Source organism: Ascaphus truei, chromosome 4 (assembly GCF_040206685.1).
Source record: "Ascaphus truei isolate aAscTru1 chromosome 4, aAscTru1.hap1, whole genome shotgun sequence".
Classification (NCBI taxonomy): Eukaryota; Metazoa; Chordata; class Amphibia; order Anura; family Ascaphidae; genus Ascaphus; species Ascaphus truei.
Window position 1 is genome coordinate 275,680,887 of NC_134486.1, and position 13,505 is coordinate 275,694,391.

The window sequence follows — 13,505 nt, forward strand, 5'->3', positions numbered from 1 at the left end:
GAAAGAGGCAGGGGGCAGGCAAAGGGAAAGAGACAGGGGGCAGGCAAAGGGAAAGAGGCAGGGGGCAGGCAAAGGGAAAGAGACAGGGGGCAGGCAAAGGGAAAGAGACAGGGGGCAGGCAAAGGGAAAGAGACAGGGGGCAGGCAAAGGGAAAGAGACAGGGGGCAGGCAAAGGGAAAGAGACAGGGGGCAGGCAAAGGGAAAGAGACAGGGGGCAGGCAAAGGGAAAGAGACAGAGGGCAGGCAAAGGGAAAGAGGCAGGCAAAGGGAAAGAGACAGGGGGCAGGCAAAGGGAAAGAGACAGGGGGCAGGCAAAGGGAAAGAGACAGGGGGCAGGCAAAGGGAAAGAGACAGGGGGCAGGCAAAGGGAAAGAGACAGGGGGCAGGCAAAGGGAAAGAGACAGGGGGCAGGCAAAGGGAAAGAGACAGGGGGCAGGCAAAGGGAAAGAGACAGGGGGCAGGCAAAGGGAAAGAGACAGGGGGCAGGCAAAGGGAAAGAGACAGAGGGCAGGCAAAGGGAAAGAGACAGGGGGCAGGCAAAGGGATAAAGAGGGAGGAAAAGAAAAAAAGAGACACTTGGGACTATGCATCAATGCAATTTCTGAGCAATGGAACATTTTCATCCAGTGTCAATATATCAATATACTTTGTTCCAATGTTGCTGTCTGGGGAGTTACAGTACAGGGAACAACTATTATAATGAGATGTATCAGATCCTGCGCCTTTTCTATTACGTGTGCACATCTGTGTTGATACATAGATCCCACAGAGAAGGGCAAGTAAAGACACAGGTTACAAAAGGGAAAGAGAGAGGGAAAGAGACACAGACACGAAAACAATGAGAAACACACTATCCAGTACTTGGTGTATATTTTCTGCTGAATTCACTCTGATATCTAATCTGTTCACTTACCTCATAAGGCAATTTGTCAAAATAGCCATTATTTGTCCATTCCCTGAGGCCAGAACTACTGAACTGACTAGTGAGACAGTCTATTCCACAGCTATCCTTATCGTCATATTCATCCTCATCCAAATCACTCATGTTAATGGCTGTAGTTTTCAGCGAGAGCATTGGCTTCTCTTTTACACCATGTAATTCCACGGCATCCAGCTCGGTGTAATAGTCCAATAGAGAACTGTTGGTTTCCAGGCGCAAAAGGTTTGTTGGGAAGCTGATTTCTTTTATGCAAGGTGTGAACTGGCGAGCTTGAGGAGAATGCACATGTGTGGGTTCTCCAGACCAAATGGTTTCCCACCTAGATCAGAAATGGATAGCAACATTAGATCAGTTATGGGTATTATTTATTTAGTGCTGTATTGGCTCTTATTTATGTGCTTGAAGTCTACTGCTCGAATTACCAAGATTTCACGATTAAATGTAAAAAGACTTCAAAGTAAGAACCCTGGGTCAATTTCCTTGTCATGATTATATTAAATATATTCACAAACATATTTGTTAATGGTTTCTACTTCCTCAGTCAGAGTGTAGCCTGCAACATGAAGATGTAGCAACGCAGCACACTTTGTTGTTACTAATCCTTTGGTTACAACTGGCTGGTCACTGCACCTTTAAGAAATTAAAACCTGCAGCAGGGGTCCCCCTAATTATCCCATGATGCTCAAGGCTCAAGATTTAACGTACACCACTCGCGATGGGAAAAACTGCGAAGGGAAATATTGACACTAGACAGCATTGTTTCACTACTACCACCATCTTTATAAAATGTCCAAAGTAGTGCCGAATCTAACAACTAATAAAGGACTATATATTTTTCCCACAAAGACCCCTGGAGTGCAGCCTAGTGTTTCTTTTAGATTCTCACTATTACACTGCCATGGAAATTCTTAAAGGAGCAGTTCCCCCTCTGTTCCCCCTTTTTATTAAATGGCTCCAGGGACCCCTTGCTTCTCATCACTACAACTTCTAACTAAAAACAAAAGGGATGAGGGGGAAGAGGGGACAGGACAAGGGGGGACGGGGAAAGTAGCGGAAACGGCTCCTTTAATACCTGCATCCCATATCGAGTGTAAGGACCTAACTTTTAAGAGCAGATACCAGATTGTTGCATTCAAGTACATCTTATTTCTTGTATAAGATCGAAGTAATAACCCCACAAAATCCCAGCAAGCTCAAGAAACCCCAAAACCCACCACATAATATATTATAATCAAAAATGAATAGACTATGCCGTTCTGTGGCTAACGGAATGTTTTTATTTGTGAGAGCTTTCGAGATTCACTGATCTCTTCTTACGGCGGTGTTACAATGGATAAAGTAAGAAAGGGTTTTACTTAAATACAGTGCATCCTGGAATGTATCTGTGACTGACGCCTATCCCTCCCCCCTGTGCAGTATCCAATTTATGACTAAGGCCTGGGACATAGTACGGTGAGCCTTGCTGAGCCTTGCTGAGCCGTGCACTTACCCCCTGCATCTGTCATCAGCGCGGCTTAAGCAGCCGCTTCCGCATGCGTGCGGAGGCTCAGATATTTTGGAGAGACAGGCAAATTTAAAAGATCAGTGTATCTCGAAAGCTCGCACAAATAAAAGCATTTAGTTAGCCACAGAACTGTATCGTCTATTCGTTTTTGATTATTAAGCTTGGCTAACACGGTACAGATACCTCGATAAATAGATAGGTAGATAGGTAGAAGAGAATAACACCAATGCTTTGTGACCAGATTTCTTTTTATTTTGACATGTTCAAAAACATGACTTCAAGAATGAGAACTTCCTTGTGTGGTGGGCATAACAGATAATCGTGGGATAGTCAAACTGATAATGTATGCTCAACACAGATGCAAAATCTTTTGTAACTAACCATTGTAGAATTTATTTATAGACTAACATCTGTCAAGTTTCTATATTTTCATGGGATGTTACTCTTACACCTGACCAAGATTACAATTGTATCATATTCAAAAGTTAGGGGGCTTATGCCACATTGTGCCAAATCGGCAACAATTAAAAAAAAATCAACAGATAAGACAAAATATGTACTGTGTGTCGTATCATGAAAAGCAAACGTGTAAACACTTGTCTACTGTATCGCAATCGAGTTAGCATATTTTATATGGTAAAAATACTACCGTTAAATTCTGAAATTTGACCATTCCAATCTTCCCCTGAAAACAGGGAGAGCTTACCTCACTTCAGCAGGAGCAATTTGGGAGTAGGGATTTGCAGAACAAGCCAGAATCTTTACCACTGAGCCAGGATGATACGTTTCCAGGATGTGAACTGCTGTAGGATAAACAGGCTCCTCAAAAGCAAGCTCTACATAGTCCTGACTGAAGAAACTTGGTGGTGCCCTCTTGAATGGATGTGAAGCACTGGAGCATTGATACCACCAGTTTCCATAAGTCCTAAAAACCGCAGTCTGAGTGAAATCCCCTGAGCTTGGATACACATTGGGGGTGCCTGCTAAGTTCCACATGGTGTATGACATGCTGTTTTCACTTCCATAGTGGGAACTGAAATCCACAACCTCTTTGGCATACTGCACAGCTTCAGTAGACATGGGCAAAGCACGGCTGTTTGATTCAATAGCTCTACGGCTGTTCATCATTTCCCCCCTATTAGCTAACCGTGCCCGGCGCCGGAGGCAGATATAATAAAACATAGTCAGGACAGTTAACATGGGAAAACAAGGAGACATGAAGCTCAAAAAGACTTGGCAACAGTATGGTGAGGCGTCCTCTGTGTGTTGTGGTAACTGCTAGCTGACTTTATACACACAAGCCTGCAGAGAAAGAAAAAACAAAAAAAAACAAATGAAAAGCAATTGTAAAGGCTTCAAACAAATGTTTTTAAAAAAAATATATATATATATATATACTAAGCAACAACATAACTCTTAAACCACAAATCATTGACAGCTAAGCACTCAAAGGGATTCATCAATGTAGGGCCGCGATTATACAGTGTGCCATCCACAAATTGCCTAATGCCTACGAGGCCAATCCTTGTGTGCGCGCACAACGGAGCAACCGCGATTGTCTTTTCAAGCGTGGCCGCGTGACGTCCGCGTCACGTGATCGGTTCAGCCAATGAGGGCGAACCAGCTTCGTGACATGTTCGCCACGCCTCCTCAATTTCCTGAAAGCCAAGTTCACAGATCGCTGGGGCTGCAGGATTGTGCGAGGCTATACGCTCCGTCGCGCTGTGAGTATAATCTCAGCCTAAGACGTTCAGGAGGAAATACAAGAAACTGTACAAGTCTCTGTCACTCTACATTTCCAACTCTCAGAATCAGAACTTCCAAAGTAGAGTATACGGACCTGGACACTCATGTTGTTATTAGAACATTAAAACATTACCTGCTGCATCACAACTCCCTCAAATTCACCCAAATATATTATAAACCAGAGAACAAATGGGTACACTTTGAGATGGGTCTATTTACTTAATTTTGCAGAAATGGGTCAAAACCAGCGCAAAAAAATAGCACCATAATTATCAAAGAAATTAAAACCTGTTGAATGCAATTTTTAGATAGAGATGAAGAAGCGCTCAAATGCAAGGTATAATAACCAATAATAGCCAATGCCAGTATCCAAGGATAATCCAGAAACAATAAAGATGAGTAGAAATAGTAGCTAGCAATAATGGGTAAACGACCCTCCTGAAGACAGGTAATGGGTAGGAATGACCACCCCACGATCGGTCTCATTGGAGGTACCCTTGTAGCAATAATGTACTCACAGTTCCTCTGTATGGCTGGCAGGATGTGCAGCTTCCAGTGATAGTGAATGCAGAAAATGGAGAGGAGCGCACGATCCGACGGGAGCAAAGAGAGGACCCAAATCAAAAAAATATCAACTTTAATGTGTCATACGACCTAAAATCCATTTTAGGTCTTATGACACATTAAAGTTTATATTTTTTTGATTTGGGTCCTCTCTTTGCTCCCGTTGGATCGTGCGCTCCTCTCCATTTTCTGAATGCAATTTTTACAATGATAAATTTGGTACAATTCTTTTCCCACTGGTTTTGCCCTAATTTTAAAGTCATATAACTTTAATAAACAAGCCCCTAAATGCCAAACGCAAAAGCGATAAAGTGTAAATAAAGTGTATCTTTATTATACCTGTGTATCTAAACATTTTTGCCAATGGATTTCCTCATTTAGCTAAAGCTCCACCACAAGCTGTTAACAGAATCACCATGTATTGTATATTCAGTGATGTGAGTCGCTGTGCTGTTTAATATTTAGGCTTTTAGCTATTGCTTATTCTTGCAACATGAAACAAACGTTATAAAAACATTGTAGACAACATTTGTACCGAAACAGCAAAAATGCTGCTCAATGTAGTTACCACAGCCTGTGTACAATAGCGAAATAGATCACTTCCACCATCTCTGTTCCAAGTGAAGGAAAACATATGGTTTATAATGAGCATTGAAAAAAATGACACTTATGAAATGATACAATGTACAGTATACATTTTTTCCAACGTTTGGCAGCCATGGACCAACTGTGCTAATAATGTGAAACACATATTTTCTAAAAATTGTATTTTGTTCTTGATGTACGAGTCTGATTCTGACATTTGTACCACTATTATGAAGCTATCACATGTATCAACTGTTATACTATCCTGTTTCAACTATACCCTCTCAGGCTAAACAAACCTACTTTTCTTCACTAATAAACATGCACAAATCTAACACACAACGATTCTTCTCTGTCCTTGACTCCCTACTCAGACCACCCTCTGCTGTCTGTATTTCTTCCTCCATCTCACCTGTGGACTTTGCTGACTATTTCAAGGAAAAAGGTGGAATCCATACATCAAGACATCGCCTCTGTATTCTCCTCCCATCCTACACCTCTTCCTAACTTTCCTCCTGACCTCCTCAACTTTTTCCACTGTCACAAAGGAGAATGTATCTTTGCTAATCTCTTCTCCCTCTACCACCTGCCCTCTTGACCCCATTCCCTCCCATCTACTAAAACTCTTGCTCATACTCTAAGGCCGAGTCCATAGAAGGACAGGCCGCGCTGAGCCGTGCGGACGCTCCGCGCTGAGCCCCTGCATCCTCAATGAGGATGCCTTGAGAGGGCCTCATGCGAGCGTCCGCAGGTGTGCTGAGGTGCTGAATTTTTCAGCTGACAGCCAAGCTGTTTTTCAGAGCGCTTTCGGCTGAAAACATTCAATCAGCGCGGAGCAGCGCAGCGCCGTGACGTTGACGTCGGTGCGTCGCGGGTTATTGGCCCAGCGACGTCACTGCCCGGCTCCCTCAGTCTCCCCCCGCCTCCGATCGCGCCTGCATGGGCATGAAATCGCGCAGATTTCAGCAGGCGAGCCTCAGCGTCAGCGCGGTCCGGCCCTGCTTCCCCTTCTATGGCCCCAGCCTAATCCCTACGCTCACACACATTTTGAACTCCTCCCTCTACTCTGGTACCTTCCCCTCCTCCTTCAAACATGCAACAGTCATACCATTACTGAAACAGAAAGCTTGACCCTACCTGTCTTTCTAACTATCAACCTGTCTCCCCTCCTGCCTCTTGCCTCTAAACTCTTTTAAAGTCATGTTTTCTCTTGCTTGCTCCATTTTCTCACTACCTATTCTCTCATAGACCCTCTACAATCTGGCTTCCACACTGCTCACTCCACTGAAAAAGCCCTCACTAAAATAACCAATGACCTCTATGCTGCCAAAGACAAAGGTCATTACTCTGCTCACATTACTCGACCGCTCTGCAGCATTTGATACTGTGGACCCCCCTCTTCTCCTTCACATTCTCAATACTCTTGGTATTCGTAAAAAAGCTCTATCGTGGATCTCCTCTTACATCTCCCATCGTAAATTCAGTGTCTCTCTTTTGCTAACACCTCCTCCTCTATCGATCTCTCTGTGGGTGTACCCCAGGGCTATGTCCTGGTATCTCTTCTCTTTATCCACTCTCTCTAGGTAAGCTAATCACGTCTCTTGGGTTAAAATATCAGCTCTATGCTGATGACATACAAATGTACTTTGCAACCCCTGACCTTACACCTGCTGTACAGACCAAAGTTTCTGAATGTCTTTCCCAGGGCCACCAACAGGGTGGGTCTGCCGGGGTTGGCGTCCCGGGGAGTCGGCCCTGCAAGTTGGGCCCGACCTCTGGCTAGGCTCGTCTGCCGGTCCTCTCGCGGCCGGGCCCCGGCTCTCCCTTAACCGCAGCCTGCATGACTCTATCCCTCTGTCCCACGCCGACGGACCTCTCTGACGTCAGAGCGCCGGAAGTGCTCTGACATCAGCGCTCTCTGCTTCCGGCGCGGACGGCATGAGAGGGAGGCCTGTCGGAAGCTCGGCATGGGACAGAGGCGGCTGCGGCTTCCCGCCCCTCCGTCTTCCACCCCGTCTCACACGACACACTCTCCGTCTCACACTCTCGATATCTTATTTATCCTATATTTTGTAACTGCCCAATACCTACACCGAAATAACCTATACTGCTTTCTTCCAGATCTGACTCAATCTTCACACGGGAGACATCGGAATCCCCCCTAACCCAGAAGACAGGTAGGGAACACATCCCCTCAGTGATTTGTCAAGATATAGATCTATGTAGGGGTTATATGTACTGTTCTTTTATATGTATTGGGTAGCTGGGTTTTTTGTATGCATTTTTTAAATTATTGTATTTATATTGTTTCTTATTATTCAAAAACTAATTCAAAAAAAGAAAGTTAGAATACCTTTATTAATATCATAATAATCTAAACGATGAAATACCTTAATAAATCATACATACAATTAAATCGTGCACCTGATGAAACATCGCACTCATCATTGTTTCTTGCATCCATGAATAATAAATAAAAAAAGAGCGGTACGTAACCCCTGAAGTTGTCAATCCCTGTGCAGCTGCTGTATATTTGAATTTGCTATGTTTCTGAATGAGGTTGATGACAGGACGCCTCAGACTGGCATGCACGGGATGTTAAATTAACTACCACAGAAACAAGATATCCTGCGCGTGTCCTACAAAATTCTCTTTAAGATACCTCAAGACAATTAAACAATTAGTTATACTGTGTAACAAGGATAGAAGTCATGCAAACATTCTAAAGAGCAATTGGTTCTCTAAAGGATGAAATGTGCCGCCCGTCATAATCACAACATGACCCGTGTACTAATATAGTCTATGGCAGGGTTCTCAAAGTTCCCCTTATCCCAGTGCTAAATGTCACAGACTGCAGTGGAGTGCTAGCTGAAGTGAATCATAAAAGGTCTGCAAGGTCCTCAGTTTGAGAGACCACTGGTCCATGAAGTTTTATATACTTGTCATATTTGAAAAGAAAAAAACCCATAAATATCAAAAGGTATCTTGGTATAACCATATACAGTAATGCAGGGTTGCACGAGACTTTTTTTTGGGGGGGGCAGCAGTTACAGAGGCCCCGCGCTGAGAGCGTGAGGCCTCTGTAACTCACTCACTTACCCGGCTTTAGTACACGCATCTCCATGGCAAAGCAGTGTTATTTTACGCCGCATTAAAGGTTAGGGGGGGGCGCGACACAGGGGGAGAGCAGCGCAGGATGTTTGCGCACCCCTGCTTTAATGTATAAACCATATTTAACAGATCATTCAGATTTCAAACTATTTTTGTACGATCTTTGCCTTTTTTGTGATTTGTCAAAGGGTTTTTCTTTAAAAAACATGTTGTTACTTACATTTTAATTTCAATATCGGCCACCCAAAATTTTTCCAATAACGTAATATCATTAATTCTTTGAGTGCTGAGGCTGGTTATAGAATGAATGTTGCAGTTTCTGGTGCTAGCAATGTTCAAACCCGCAATAACAAATACTGTATATTTGTATTAAAAATCTCACAAAAGCAAATATGCTTTATTTCAGCTGAGCCTTTAGATTATAAAATCAGTCCTAATCATAAAAAAAACAAATTTGTATAAATCCTTAATTTAATGTCACACTTCCCCACCCTTAAAAGCTACCAAAACATTCAGCGTATTTGTAAAAAAATGGTATGGTCCCAAGGCAGGGGTAGCGGTGCACAGCAATTGGAAAGATAGAGCTCAGCACCTCAAAAAATGATTAAAAGCATTGTATTGCATGGGTGACATCAGGGAGTTTTGTGTGTTCTAGACGCTTTGTCATTCGACAATCCAGTGAGTAATAACCAATTGGGGTTTTTTTTTTTTTCAATGCACCTTGACCTTGGACAATTATTCCATCAATACTCTAAGTCAGAAGTGCGCAAACTTTTCCCCGTGCGCACCCCTGCCTGCTCTCCCCCCCACTCAGCCCCAGCATCAAATGACGTGTGGGGTCATGTGACGTCATGTTGGTAACATGACCCTGCGGCCTCATTTGATGCCAAGTTATCATGACGACACGTTGCTGGAAGGGAAGTGTGTTATAGAGGCCTTGCGCGGTCCCCCGACATTTAATTAAAATGCCTTGGGGAGAGCGCAGGACCTCTATGACTGTCGCCCCCCTCCCCACCCCCCCAGAAAATCTAGCTCCCCCCAGTTTGCGCACCCGTTTTAAGTGGTCATAACTTACAAGTGGGGAGGAGATCAGGTCAGACCAGCTTTACAGACTATATCTGTCCTCATTATCCATACATCCCCACCTGCAGTAAGCTCTGTTTCCATTAATTTTGAGTGGTAACATCGATATATACAAGATCATGTTTATATAGGAATTATTTCAACACCCCTACAAGCTTCACTTCACTCTTTATTATTGAATGAATGTAAATATATATTTATATATAACAGATGAAGTCCTAGTTCCAGGACGAAACGCGTAGGGAGGAGGCTCCAAGATAAACTTTCAGCATCCCTATCCAATATTACATGCCAGCAGAACCCCTGGCTCATTACTGGATATTATATCCAAATTTCGGCCAAAATCTCGGCGGAGTGACGTCAGCGGGCTAGTCTCGCGAGACCAGAGGATCAACCAGGAAGTCACGGAGAAGTGCTGCAGGCAGAGGATAACCAGCATGGCGTATCTCGGCGTTCCACGTGGAGAATTTATACAGCAACTCCAGGCAGCAGGACGGAGAGGATTATAACATCCTACATGCTTGTTTATATCTGCTACTTTGTAAGTAGCGATCTACTTTTGCGCATATATTTTAACTAAACGTACTTCACTATATTTTGTTTCTCTTCATTTCATTATCATTGGCAATCCTAACCTATACCCCATTCTATTCATGCTCAAATTTATTATAGTTAACAGTTATTTGCGCCGTTGTTTCCCCCCTTTTTTTATATATATATATTTAGCGGAGGAATGAAGTGTGCGGCAGTGGCAGAAGAGCTCCATGTTTGTGGAGGAATGCAGTTAAGGCAGCGGCGACAGCAGAACAACATTAGAACATCAGACTGGAGCAGAAGAAGCGCAGCATAGGAGAACTGCTGGGGGGGAGCACGCTGTAACACCGGAAGTCAGACACTGATTCCGGAACCGGTGTCTGACTTCCGCCGTCCGCTGCCTTAACTGCATTCCTCCACGAACAAGGACCTCTCCTGCCGTCGCACACTTCATTCCTCCGCTGATGGTGTGTACCTCTCCTGCTGCCGCCTGTAAACTTGGTAAGCGAGATAGAGGGTGTCAAATAACACTTTTTTGTTTCCCCGATTGTAAGTGCTAAATCGATGGTGCATCTTACAAAATCGAGGAAACACGGTAATTTAAATACATTTTTAATGCATTAAATGTAACAAGCATTTTTGTTTCCATAGCAAACATTTACAAAGTCACGTCCCCTTCCACTTCTGAGACAAGCACTCGCACACCCCTTTTGCCTCGTCTCTAGCAGTCCACCAATTGTATCTAGTGACTGACTGGTCACATGATCTTCCCCACAGAACTTTGCATCTTGGGTACTATTCTGCAGCCCAACAGTCATTTAAAGAACCCGAATTTTTGCTGATCGGTTACAGGAGAATGGATTGATCGCCAACTTAACTAATTACTTAGTGTGCAGATTGTATTGATGCACAAATTGATTGAAAAAAAAAAAAGTTTTAAAAACGGCAGCTTGAACTGCAGCGTTAATGTAACCATGTATTTATCATCATAACTCTATGCCCAGGACATACTTGAAAACAAGAGGCAACACTCAACGGTATTACTTCCTGGTAAAACATTTTATAAATAAATAAACGGGTATTCTCATTCTTCTATGTACTTAGAAATCAGAACACCAGTTTCTCCCTGAGTTCACAGTTATAAGAAATCATCGGTTCTGCTTATTATTTAGATAAAAAAAAAAACACTTTAAAATCTTAAGTGTTAAAAAAAGTCCTCCAAAATAAAAAAGGGACTATTGCTTTAGTAAGGGTAGCATGGACCATAGTGCAGACTTGTTGTATTTAAAGGATAACGCTTGCATTCCTTTTGCCAAATAAATACATTGAAAAAAGAAGAAATAAACCACACCCTGTCTGCCTTTCCATTCAGGCCTCTCCACTACCGATAACAATGACAAATGAAAGATGTACATGGCACTGTCCTGACAGTAGTCTAATTAATATCTACACATGCACATACAGTACTTCTGTACAGTGTGTATATAAACAATTATGCAAACATGTTACTGCTGAACATACAAGCATATGCATGCAGACGCATATATGCACTGTATATACAGCGTGTGCGCAAATAGATGCTGCATATTACTTATACAGTGTGTGTATAATATATATGCATGTACATACACTGTAGTTATATACCTATTTACATGCACATTACTTCTACATACTGTGTGCACATACAAACATGCATGCACAATACAGAAGGTGTGTATATATAAATGTTATATTTACATGTTTGCACACATAGACCAGTCCTGCCTCTTCCTCCTCTGACGTCACATAGCTCCACCAGGCGCACGCGGCTGCAAAGCACCGAGAGCTCGGTGACAGTGACGTCTCAAGGACAGCGTCATCGCCTGAGCGGTGCGCGCGCCCGCTGTCTCTCCTGCAGCCGGCTGCTCCTCCTCGCAGCTGGGAGCGGCCGCGCGTGACATCACCGCCACGTGACCACGTCTCTTCGCTCGAGCTCAACGACCACCCGCAGGAGAGATGTCACGGCGCCTGAGGTGCAAGACGGCCATCTTTAATGAGGGCAAGGACCACCACTAAGAAAAGTGGGAATGAGTGTGAGGAACTATCACACTACAAATTACAGCTCTGATACCAAACAGAAGTACATGTCATCCACGTATTTCAGTACACATAGTCTACATTGTCAGTGCATGCCTTGTCTTGTAAGCTATTTACCATCATGTTTTGGGTCCTGGAAAGATTGGGTGCACATTTACAAATCAGAACATATTTAATAAAATAGTTAATTAACACAAACAATAATGATTGTTTTATTTACATGGTTTGGTTTCTTAGTCATGTATTATGGTAAGCACATGCGCGCTACCGCGGCAATGAAAGATACCTGTCTGCCTGTGACAGTGTATCCACTGCCGACGTACGCGCGCACACGGCAGACAGCGTTGGCGCGGCAGCTTGGTACAAATGCAAAGAAATGTGTATTTTCGAGCAGCTGTCATGCCACGTGACACTGAGCTAATCACAGGGAGGCCTATCTATGTGATGTCATGGCCAAGCCTCCTAGGCACGCGCGTCATAGCTTTGCCTGTACACACAAAACGCGAGCGCCACGTGCCCGCGCAACGTCATGCGCACGCTAGCGCGCCCGCGCTTAGTATAATACAAGCCTTAGGCTGCGGCCAGCATGTAGCGAACCGCAAGCACACGCTCACATTCGACGCGATCAGAGTGATAACTCTGAATGCCCTCGTCCAGGGTGAGAGTGCATGTGCCCGTGCGCTTGCTGCTTGGGGAGATAACCAAATTTGATTTGTCTGCTCGCTGATGCGTCATATGAGCGGTTCACCCAATGAGAACGAACCAGCTCTGTGACATCATGGCCGCGCTCCCTGACACGCCCCCCTCCCCCCCCCCCGTGTGCGCAACTAGCTGGCCAGAAATTGCAGAGTGCGTGAAGTCACGGCGCTCGAGCCCCAGCGAGCCGCTCCCAGCCTGGCCGCAGGTCACATGATCTCAGCAAACCAGCACCAGTCAGTGTTTTGGCCACGACCCCCGCCCCCCCCAACCCCCGCTCGCGCTTACAGGAGAAGTTGCCAGACACCTGAGCGCTCATACTTGTAGAGTTGGTGAAGTAACCACTCTCAAGCATGAGCGCGGTCCACAGCACAGAGACTCAACCCTAGGATGCAGCTACGCTGCCGCTGAGCGTGCTCATGCTTGAGAGCGGTGATATCAGCAACTCTCCAAGCATGAGCGCTCGGCGGTAATGCTGAATTTTGCAAGCGGGAGGCGTGTCATTGGCTGGATCGGGACTATGTCTGTGTGCTGTGGGCATTGACTGGTGCTGTTTGGTTGCTGAAGGGTCATGTGACCCTTCAGCACGCTTGAAAATCAATTTTCCCTGTCTCCCCAAGCGCTTAGCTTTGCTAAGCGTACGTGCACATGCACAAGCGCACGCAG

At 44.4% G+C, this 13,505-nt stretch overlaps 1 protein-coding gene across 1 annotated transcript in view; it reads right to left on the reverse strand.

The window, feature by feature from the left end:
- The window catches only part of FBXL4 (F-box and leucine rich repeat protein 4), a 62,033-nt gene extending 50,044 nt beyond the window's left edge, over nt 1-11,989 (reverse strand). The window contains exons 1-3 of the mRNA XM_075597509.1: nt 11,805-11,989; nt 3,151-3,746; nt 914-1,259 (exon numbers count right to left, since the gene is read on the reverse strand). Of these exons, the coding sequence (XP_075453624.1) occupies nt 914-1,259; nt 3,151-3,662 (858 nt within the window). The 5' untranslated portion in view covers nt 3,663-3,746; nt 11,805-11,989. The remainder of the gene's footprint in view (nt 1-913; nt 1,260-3,150; nt 3,747-11,804) is intronic.
- Between the last annotated feature and the right edge of the window lie 1,516 nt (nt 11,990-13,505).